At 27.7% G+C, this 11,611-nt stretch overlaps 1 protein-coding gene across 1 annotated transcript; it reads right to left on the minus strand.

Moving 5' to 3' along the window:
* Window positions 1–433: 433 nt before the first annotated feature.
* Window positions 434–6,999, minus strand: LOC126653527 (beta-glucosidase 24-like). Its single transcript, XM_050347466.2, has 13 exons — window positions 6,820–6,999; window positions 6,626–6,695; window positions 6,063–6,121; window positions 5,813–5,888; window positions 5,629–5,706; window positions 5,087–5,174; window positions 4,340–4,595; window positions 4,037–4,155; window positions 3,716–3,939; window positions 3,605–3,636; window positions 3,390–3,492; window positions 1,011–1,113; window positions 434–870 (listed from the first exon to the last, which is right to left on the minus strand). The coding sequence occupies exons 1-13, from the start codon at window positions 6,970–6,972 to the stop codon at window positions 639–641; spliced, it is 1,593 nt and encodes a 530-aa protein (XP_050203423.1). The 5' UTR covers window positions 6,973–6,999; the 3' UTR covers window positions 434–638.
* Between the last annotated feature and the right edge of the window lie 4,612 nt (window positions 7,000–11,611).

Here is an 11,611-nt window from a genome sequence, read left to right on the forward strand (position 1 = left end):
ATTAGGCTGTTATTTTTGAGCTAAACAATGAGCTGTACAAAGGATAAAATTTGTGTCGAACAAATATTATATTTTTTTTGTATCTTCTCTGTGTTTCTGGTTCCTATAAAGGGCATTTGCGAAATGGTGTTAAAATTAGGCTGTCATTTTATAGTTAAACATTGAGCTGTATAAAGGATAAAATTTGTTTTGGACAAATAGTTTTTTTTTTTTTTTTTTTTTTTTATCTTATCTGCATGTAGAAAGAGCTTGTCCATTACCTTAATGTTGTTCTTTTTACTTGCTTTCATTTCATTCAGCTTGGATTCCGTTTTGTTAAAATTAGCTTGTAATAAGATAGATATGGCTCGTAGATGTAGATGGTTTCACTTACTCGTGTAAGTCACGTTGATTATTCAATGAATTTGAGTTCGTAAGAGAATAGAGAAACAAATTTGACACAAAACAAGCAGCAGTAGGCTTATATTATTTATTCAAGATCACAAGACTTAAAGATAGTCTCGCACGCACACAAACTTAATACTAACTTAAGACTCTTCTTACACTCTTAACGTAAGCTCCATAATACATAACCAAAAACAAACTCACTCTCATAAAGCCAAACTTCAAATAAAAAGACTCATAGTAGAGCCTATTAACTAAGCATCTGTGACATTGATGGGCAAAGGGTTGATCTTAATAGAGCCCGATTTAGGGGATCCTACATTGAAGAAATTCTTGAACCAATTGACTGATGCTTTTGGAAGTCGGGCCAACTTATTCTCGTAGTCTACATAGAACAATCCGAATCTCAAAGTATAACCACTTCCCCACTCATAGTTGTCCATAAATGACCACATAGAGAACCCTTTTACCGGAACCGTGTAATTGCTGCATCCCAAAAATTAAAAGTCAGCTAATAAAAAAAACAAAAAAAATTCCTTTTGCATTTTCGTCGGACCAGCCGGTTGAATTAGCCCGACTAGCTGAATCATAAAGTAAATAGTAGTCGATTTGATAAGTGAACTCACTCAATAGATCCAAGAATATTCCAGAGATGAGATTTATAATAATCTATCCTCCAAGGATCTTCCAGATTGTCTGGTGATGTTTCATTTTTGGCCTCACCTAGACCTGAAATTATACAAAACTAGGTCGATGCCCGCGCGTTGCGCGGGTGATATTAAAAAAATAAATAAAATTTAATAAATAACATCTAATTTTTGTATATAATTGAAGGAAAGAGAAGCCCTCGTGGAAAGAATAAAACTCACGATCGATCTTTATAGTATTTATTTCATTGGAGATATAACTCATTATTAGTATATTAACTTCGTTGTTAACAATATCAATATTGTTTTTTGATAATATATAATTTGTAGATGTAGTATCTTAAAAAGAGTTCACACTTTAAAGATAATAATTTAACGGATATAAAGAAAGTGGATATGTTAAATAATATTAATTAAATTGAATTAAATTAAATATGTTGAACACAAATCAATATTATTTTTTGATAATATATAATTTGTAGATGTAGTATCATAAAAAGAGTTCACACTTTAAACATAATAATTTAACGGATATAAAAAAATTGGATATGTTAAATTATTAATTGAATTGAATTAAATTAAATATGTTGAACATAATAAGAGATAAAATATCTTTAAGCGATAAATAAAAAAGTATTATATTTATACTCATATTTAAATAAAAACTTTACAAATAATCAACTATATGACAGTTTTGGTAATGAAGAATAATTAAAATAATTAATCCTAATTAAGCACATCAATAATAAAAGAAAATTAAAATAGAACTTGATAGTATATTAGAATAGTAATGAAAAATACTACCTATTATAGAAAAGAAAATCTTTAAAGCACAACTTAAATCTTTAACTCTAAATAAAAATGAATAGTTATTTGTTTAGAAGACAAATAGTTACTTTTTAATGGTTGAATCAGTTTAAAACTTAAAAAATTATATTTCCTAGTGTAATATAATCTTTTTTCATAACATTTAGTAAGATAAAGAATTCTTTACCTAGAACATATAGAGTTATTTTCTTGTATTTTTAATGCCCTGTCAAATTTCCTCTAAAAATTTTAAAAGTTACATGGAAAAAATATATATGGAAGCTCCATGGTATATCCTTTGTGATACGCGAATTAATTCAATTATTAATAGGAATAAAATTTTCTAACTTATTAATTATATTGTTAAATTCTAAAAAAAAATTATATCCTATAATTTAAAAAAGTTAATAGTATAATAAAACTCTTCAAGTTTTATACCATAAAACTTTATAAGTTTAAACTTTATTTACTTAGTTAAATATAAAATTAATTTCTAAAATATATTAAAGTTAGTAATTTATAAATGGATGGAGAATATATCAAAACTTTCCAATAATAAATAAAAACTCTTTAAAACCCTTTACAGCCGTACAGTACTATAGATCTACAAATTTGTTTTTTTTTATCTCCCCTGCCTTTATCATTTCCACATAGAGCTTCCGAGCATTTTGACATTGCCCTTATGGCAGTGCTTATTAATCAAAGTATCAAAAACCACCAAAAGATATAGGATCATCAAATTCACTATAACAAACATAGAGTGCAAAAAGACTGTTGAATGACAAACAATTTTTTTCTTAGACCCAATTGTGAAACTCTAAAACTAAATGGGGTGAGTTTTGAAAATTGAAACTTGAAGATTACACGACCCATTTTCTCTGTTTAAAACTATACAAACCGATTTAAGAAGACATTTTTAGTTTAGACACATCATGCAATTATAAGTCCATTTATTCAAGAAAAGAGCATGAAAACCATAGTGTAATTCCGTAAAATGAGTTTCTACTGCGGAACGTGTGTCAAGGAAGAGCATGAAAACCATAGTGAACGCTAGAAATAATATTACAAATTAGAAATAGAAATAGACCTGTGTTAAAGCCCCTAAAGCGAACTGCGACTGAAAATTCCTTTGTTTGTCTCGTAGATTGGGGAAAAGGCAAGTAAGAATTCCTTGTAAAATCCATGCCATTTATAAGTAGATTCTAGAATTGCAGCATTTAGAATCTATTTGCGGTTTTGAAGTAACAGTCCAATAGAAATTGAAAAGTTTGAAGTTTCTCTTTGGTCTGACGAAAAGTTAATAATATAAATGGATTAGAGATTAGACTTGATGATGTGTTTAAGAGTGGTGAAGTTATGAAGATGAAGAGTCTAAACGAATTAAAAAACTGGACAGGTGGATGAAGTAGGAGAATCCACATGGCTGAATATTAGCTAAAGATCTTTTGTAGTTCAGAATTATATAATAGTATAGATTATTGATAGTGTTACATTAAATCAATCGATTTCATACATAAAAATTTAGTAATAATAGATTGTAATTTGGCTTACCAATTTCAGTAATGTAGATATCTGGGTTTTTGTAGGTATCTTTAGTATAATTCAAAAGGTACCGAACACCTTCTGGATAGACATATAGCCAACTAACCGCAGTCTGCAAATTTGTATAATACATAAATCAGATATAAATAATTATCTTTATTTAGTAAATTCTTTCTAGTCTTCATTATTCTCTACAATAAAATATTTTTTTAGCTATTACTTACTGCGTTACCAATGGGTATGTCATTTCTATAAGCTGTAAAAGAAAATGAAAAAAGTCAATATACGATAATGTATTAATAAAGTGATTGAGATTTGAGAATAAATATACATACGCGTTACAGTGACATGACTGTCGGTCGAATAACTAATATGATCCGGATTAGGATCAGCAGTAAAATTAGCAGAAGCATAATATCCAGTGTAGTAGTTTAATCCAAGAAAATCATATGTTCCTTTCACGAATTCAGCTTCATTGCCCACAAACTTTGGTAATCGACGTCCAACTAGCTTTTGCATGCTTCTCGGGTACTGACCGTATGTCACAGGGTCCATGAACCTTAAAAAAGTAGACGAGTTACTGATAAATTACTTTAATTATCACATAATAATCTGTCATCTTAAAAACTCAAGTTTTGGATGAAAGATCGACTCACCAACCGAACATAAAATCTATGGCTGTTTTAGCTGCATCCTGATCAGCATAGTCCGAAGAGTTATAGGGTTCATACCAGAAGGTAACAAGTGTCATACCGATCTTCCCATTTTGCGTTGCCTGAGTACAAATATTAAAACAATTAATGAACAACAATCTTCAGTCTGTGGTACTATAGCATAAGCAAAATGATTTTATCTATATCTATGATAAGATTGGCAGAGAAATATCACTAAAAATAATTACGACAGTCTAATCTGTCAACTTTATGAGTTTTTTTTAATTATATCCAACATTAAGGTACCTGAAATTTTTCCCTATAGAGTCGGACAGCAGTTGCATGAGCAAAAATGAGATTATGGTTAACTATGTAAGGCTCAGTTGCTGAATTTCCAGCTTGACATGCTTTGTTCACCCAAGATGAACATCGGCCGGGGGCCAAAGTACCCTGGTCATAACCATATAAGGAGAAAGTCCATGGTTCATTTACGGTTATCCAATATTTCACTCGATCCCCAAACTTTTGGAAGCAAAGCTCTGCAAAATCTTTATAATCCTCCCTATAATTTTATCCATCACACATTAAAAAAAAATATAGTTACTACTAATCTTCAATAATATGCATAATCCGGATTATTAATTATAGAGATTATCGTACTTTTTCATTTTACATTTTGGTTACCGAACTTAAAAATGTAATAATTTGGGACAATGCTATACTTTTAGTGACTCCATAGATTTTTAATGAAATCCGGCCAATTAATATCATCATGGCAGCCGAATTTCACTATATAAAATTTCAAATTTTGGAAAATTTGGGTAAGTGACATGATAAAAAGATATGAGGTGTTTTCGATTTGTATGATTAATGTGGAGGTGAAAGGAAAATAAAATACAAACCAACTGCCACGTAGGCACAAATTGGTTCAATAATCAATTTGCTACATTTTGAATTTCAGCAACCAGATTGCAAAAGTATGAAAAATAAAATAACCCTCAAAATCAATTATTCCTTATAATCGATATAGTGAAGCTCGTCATATTTACTTACACTATGGCACGGCTTAAGAAGCCACCGTAGCTGTCTACTAGGGCTTGAGGAACATCCCAATGAAAAATAGTCACAAAAGGCTCCAACCCTATATTATTAGATCAGATCAAAAAGTAAAAAACGGGCACAGAAAATTGCATGTATTAACATGAATTGTAAGCTAGGAGCAAAATCTTTTGAATTCATCAAGAAGAATCAGGCAAAATAAATTTAACTATCAGCCTGTTTTTTAAATATATAATAATTTTTAAATTTTATCTGTTTAATCAATTATGTACTCGCTCTTTGCAGTATAACACCATGGCCCGTTTGGAGTTGTTGTGGGGTAATGTTGTACGTTTATATTTATAAAATTTATCATGTCTGGCTATATAACATTGTGTCATCGCGCCATATGAGCTCCAATCTAATCGTAAGTATATTTTACGAAAATTAATAGATTAAATTGGTAAGATTTAAAGATCATAATATATATGGAAAAACAGGCTAAAGTTATGGATAAATAAATTTCTTTTGCCAAAAATTAAAGATCATTTTATGACCTCGCGCTATTGTTTCATTGATAACCCTATTGTAGAATCGTATTCCTTCCTCGTTCACTCCTTCTTTGATCCTCCCACCTGTTATTTTCAAGAATTTTAAAAGACAAAGCAAAAAATTAATACGAAGATATTTTAAAAAGAACTGAACATAATTAAGAGCATGAATGTGCGATGATCCACTTACTAGGTATTACCCTTGACCACGAAATCGACAATCTGAAAGAATTCAGACCCATACCGGCCATCAATTGAATATCATGCTGCGATAAAACAACCACATCATTGATCATGCATTTTTTTGATGAATTGAATATATATTAACGGGTTATAAGAAGCGGCAAAAATACTCCACTACTCGAGAGTTTACGCACAGTTAACTGCGACTCTGAGAATTAAAATAACACAGCACGATGAAATAATATGTTGGTACGTACCCTGTGATGGTGGTAGAAATCATCTGCCACATCGCCATTGCTACCATCAGCTATCCTCTCTATAAAATTATTTCATGCACACATTACGTTAAAAAATAAATTAACTTCTCCATAACTAATGCATAAAAATGGGTATTAAATTTTCTCAGTCACTAAACTTTTGTTTTATTTTATTTTGATTACGAAACATTAGTTTGTTTTAGTTAATATAATGAACTTCAAATTTACAAATAATAAAAAGTTTCTTAATGATTTTAGGCCAAATTAAATTTATGTGGCAATCGGATCTTACCACGCCATATGTTTTACATTAATAATGAGTATTAATTTTCTGCAGTCATTAAACTTTCATTTTGGTACAAGAAAAAGATAATGGTTGTTCTCTGACGTGCCAATGCAGTTGGCACATAAAATTAATTTGACATGAAAACACTAAAGAGTTGTAATTTTAAAATTTAGTATCTAAAAACATAACTAAAATTTTATGAACAAAATGAAAGTTTAGTGATGAGTGAAAATTCATTACGGACATAAAAACACATAAACAAAGAGCCAATAAAGACCTGGATAATTGTGGGCAAATGTATCCCACATACTGGGTCCTCTGCACTTCTTGTTTGCTTGCCCTTCAATCTAAATTTACATACATTAATTAGTTTAATCAAGCAAAACAATATAATTTTAAATCCTTAGTTTTATGATTATATTATATAAATTCATATATAAGAAAAAATTGAAGAAAATATATATATTATACCTGGTAAGCAGAAGTGGAAGATCCAAAATAGAAACCAGTAGGAAAATAAGTGCTATTAAAATCATCTGGAATGTCATCTCCTACTGCTGACTGTGGAGAACACAGTAAGCTTATCATAAGCATTCCTAAAACAAGAGATCTTCGAGTAGCCATAGCTATAAGCTTATTATCTATGCGATGGGTTTGTGCCTCTCAGTTTGCATAGCAATGGCCCTTTTATAGAGTTGTAAAAGTAAGAAATGGGGTTGGGTTACGTGTATTGCATGGGAATGTTTTTTGGCCAATGGTAATGATTATGGAGACATGAAGTGAGTCCCACGTATGAATGTGACTCACGATGCCTTTAAGTTTAAACCAAATTATACTTGTAAATGAAAATTAATGGTATTTATTATTCCGTCTGTCTATAATATTAATAATTTAAAAAAAAAATTATTGTTCATAATATTTGTTATTTTGTAATATTAAAAAATATTTATTATTTTTTAAAATTTTTATATATCTTCTATAACTAAGTAATTTAATGAGGCCAAAAAGAAAATCAAACCTAAAAACATTCTCTCTTGATTATTATGATTGGTACAAATGATATTCATGAATATGTGTACACGTATATATAATACACTGATGATAAAATTAGCTTTACGGACTAACATTTAAATTGAAAATACAAAGTCTTATCATTACTTTTATCACCTCCAGATGGTGAAACTAGTTTTTTTTTATTAAATTTTAATTTTTATAATTTTGATCATTAAATTTTAATTTAACTTTAAATAAAATATTTCCGTCCAAATTGCATATGTACGTGACAGTCGAATGTTGGCACAAATATAAATAAAAATTACTCCTTCCGTTCTTTTTTAGTTGTCCATTTAGCAATATATTTTTATCTCTAATTAGTTGTCCATTTAAAATTTCAATGTGATTTTAGCTATTATCTTCCAAATTTACCCATCTCTAATAAATGACTCCATGTTTTCATTTAAAAAGCATTTATTAACTAATAGGATTATATTAGTATTTTTCTTTATAAATTAAGACAAAAGGAGCACTATCTTGGTATGTGCAATATTGGCTAAATGGACAACTAAAAAAGAACGGAGGGAGTATAAAATAATTCAACGACTTAATAAAATCAATTTATTTAATTTTTACTGTTTAATTTTTTTATTTTTTATTTCATTTAGTTTTAAAAACTACAAAAGTGTTTTTTTCTTCAAAATATTAAAAATTAAATTAAAATCGTTAATTCTTTAAATCTCATAATACTATAATTTTTTTTAGACAAGTTAAAAATAGATATTAAATTGAAATCTATGTTTATTGGTTTAATTCTTGGCTCAATTGACCAACGCTAAAAATGGACGGCAGGACTAATTTTTTGAAGAAAATAAAATAAAAGACCATATATCCAAGTACGGATCAAGGTAGGGCCAAGGCCATGCATGGCCTGGGCCCTACCTCACATAATTTCCTTTTTAAATTTTAATTAACAGTTCTATTTTTTAGGTTTGCTGAAAACTTTGCTAATATGTTAGCCATATTTCACCTAATAAAAAAATATGATGTGAAAAGAATTTATTTTATAACAAATCTTAGTATATATTTTGGATTAGCTTAAAATACTAATTAAAACAGACATATATAATAAATTTTAATATATAGTAAATTTTAATTTATATATAAATCAATTTAAAAAAATTCTTAGATTACATAATCCCTATTCAAATTAAATTCTATTTCTAAAATTTTAAGTACTTTCTATTTAAAAATATAGTCTTAATTTTTTAAATTTTTTTCAAATAAAGTAAAGTTAATTTCTTCGAAAATATACATGATGTGACTTTGCAACTCAACAATTTGACTATTTTTTTTTGAATTCTCTTATGTTAATTTGAAAAATTCAGCACCACCCATCGGACTTCGATTTGAAGGTACTTAAACTTTTAATTATAAAATTTATAATTTTAATTTAGAACCAATTTGAATTGATTATATAAATAATTATTGTATATAACAAACTACTCATAAAAAATCATCAATATTTTAAGTGGAAAATTAAGATTTTTAAAATAAATAAAAAAATGGATACATTTTATATAATGCAATTTCTAAAGTTCCATTTTGTTTTACATTAGAAAATTTAGTAATTATATATCTTGGTTATGTTTTCCGTTATATGATATTTTAATTTTTCTAAATTGAATTTGTGTCCTATCTGAATTTGGGAACTGGCTTCGTCACTGCATATATCTATGCTTATCAAATAGGAGAAATAAAAGTGTAAATTATAACATATGTGAGAGGTTTTAATTTAGTGTTGGACCCCGCAAATTTATTAGGGGAAGGGTTGGAGGATTTTACTTGGTCCAAAGATATTTACTCATTCAATTTTTTAGGGATTATCACTACTAGAAATCTTGCTTTTAGCGACGGATTTTTCCGTCGCTAAAAGCAGAAAATCCGTCGCTAAATGCATTTAGCGACGGATTAACGACGGACTATGTCCGTCGGTGGATTTCTGGTCGCTAAATTTACAGCGACGGAATAAATAAAAATTGCGACGAATTTAAAAAAATTAGCGACGGATTTAAATCCGTCGCTAATTTTTTTTTAAAAAAAATTAAAAAAAATAATTTTTTAAAAAAAATCATAAAATTAAATATTATTTAAACAATCAACCACCGCCACACACCCACCCGCTATACACCACACACTATCTACCACCCGCAAATTTTGCAAATTTCTCCACTTCCTAATAGATCACCCATCCTTCACATTGCTCCCACCAAATCCTCTTTAACCTTGTAGTTCCCCCGCGCGTGACTACATCTTATCCAGCTCAGATTCTTGTGTTAAATCTATGTATATTATATTTAAATATAACTGAAAGTAATAAAAAGTTACTCACACAATTTACTCCCGTATTTTAAAATAATTATTTTTCATATTAATTATTTTTAAATAAATAATTAATAAATTATTTTTTTAATAAAAACAATAAATTATTACTATTAAACTTTACTCCCGTATTCTAATAAAAATATTTTTTTCCTAGATAATTATTTTGTTAATAAATAATTTTTTTTAATAAATAATTTTTTTAATTATTATTTTAATAAATTTTCTTGTAATTAATATTATTTTAATGAATATATAATAAAAATAATATTTTTTAATAAAAGTAAGCATTTAGCGACGGATTGTGAAATCCGTCGATAAAAGTGACACATTTAGCGACGGATTACAAAATCCGTCGCTAAATGCGTAAAACAATTTGGCGGGATGAATCCCGCCACTTTTTTTTAGGATTTAGCGACGGATTTGAAATCCGTCGCTAAATCTGTCGCTAAATTTGATTTTAGCGACGGATTTCAAATCCGTCGCTAAAATCTATCGCTAATCGACTGTTTTCTAGTAGTGTTTTTTTTGTCAAATATACTATTTTAAAAAATATTTATTCTTTTTAATTTTTTCATAATTTTCCACTCTACACTGATAGCAAATATATTTATAAAAGTATCCTACTATGTATAAAAGTTTTATCTCATTTTAGGTTAAAATATTATATAACCACGCTCTCTCTTCTCTCTATATCTCTTCGTCTCAAAGTTCTGTCTTCTTCTCTACTTCTTTTTTATTTATTTTCCCTTCGTATTTTCCGATTGTTTTGTTGTCCGTTTCTTCCGTTCGTGCTTCCCCTCGTCTATTTTCGGTGAATTTTTCGTCTCTTCCGGTTACTTTCTCGTTTGTCTCTTCCGTTTGCGCCTTTCTGTTCGTCTCTTTCGTCCGTGCTATGAATTTCTCGATATCATTTTTAAATTTTTTATAATTTTTTTAGGTTTTTTTGTGATGATTTAAATATTTTGTAAATAGATTATCGTTGATCTGTTATTTTTCTGTTTATAAAATTATTTTGCTATTCATATAATTATTTCATTTTTTTCTTGTTCATATATTTGTTCTTTTATTTTGATGCTACTGAGTTTGTAAAAATGAATTGATATTTACAGTATTTTTATGGTATATTTATTTTATATTATATTTCTGGTGTATATATAGTGTATTCTGGTGTTTTCTAGTATATCTATGTCTTTCTGATGTATTTGCAGTATTTAAGTGGTATATACTGTAAAAAAAACTATAGTTACACTATATATTCACCATAGTTACACTATAAAAACATTATAGTTTTGCTATAAAAACACTATAGTTATAAATTTCCAAAAAAAATCAGTAAAAAAAAGCATAGATCAGTAAAAAAAAAAGAAAAATGTATTTATAAATAAAAAAAAGTTATTTTTGGTAAAATAAATACTACCTATAAATATGTTTGAAAATAATGGAAAGTTGAAAATAAACTACTAAAGTATACTCTAAAAAATTTTCTCTGTTTTTTTTTGTAAATTGTTTGATTATTTATTTTAATATTTTTAAATCAAATAATAGATCGTGTCTGTAAATTTTTTAAAAAAACTGGCTCATTGATTTTTTTTCTTTTAAAATAATTAGTTGTACTAATATCTTAAACAATGATGATATAAGGGATGGATGAAGGTAAATTAATGATGATGATTCTTTTTATTTGAATACGATAGTGAAATTAAAAGGTAAAGAGAAATGAGGTGGCATTTTATTAAATTATATTTGTTTATAATTATAATATTATTTTTTCAATTGTTTATATTTTACTAATTAAATTTATTATTTTATTATTTTTAATATTTTAAAAAAGTGTATATGTTTTATTATAATTTATTTTTATATTATAAAAAACAATTTACTCATA

The sequence above is a fragment of the Mercurialis annua genome, linkage group LG1-X, assembly GCF_937616625.2.
Source record: "Mercurialis annua linkage group LG1-X, ddMerAnnu1.2, whole genome shotgun sequence".
NCBI lineage: Eukaryota > Viridiplantae > Streptophyta > Magnoliopsida > Malpighiales > Euphorbiaceae > Mercurialis > Mercurialis annua.

Coding starts and splice junctions, on each gene's coding strand:
- LOC126653527 (XM_050347466.2), bottom strand. CDS start 6,972: ATGGCTACTCGAAGATCTCTTGTTTTAGGAATGCTTATGATAAGCTTA. Junction 6,696..6,819: donor CTTCCACTTCTGCTTACCAG/GTATAATATATA, acceptor ATGTAAATTTAG/ATTGAAGGGCAAGCAAACAA. Junction 1,114..3,389: donor TATCTACATTACTGAAATTG/GTAAGCCAAATT, acceptor GTATAATTTCAG/GTCTAGGTGAGGCCAAAAAT.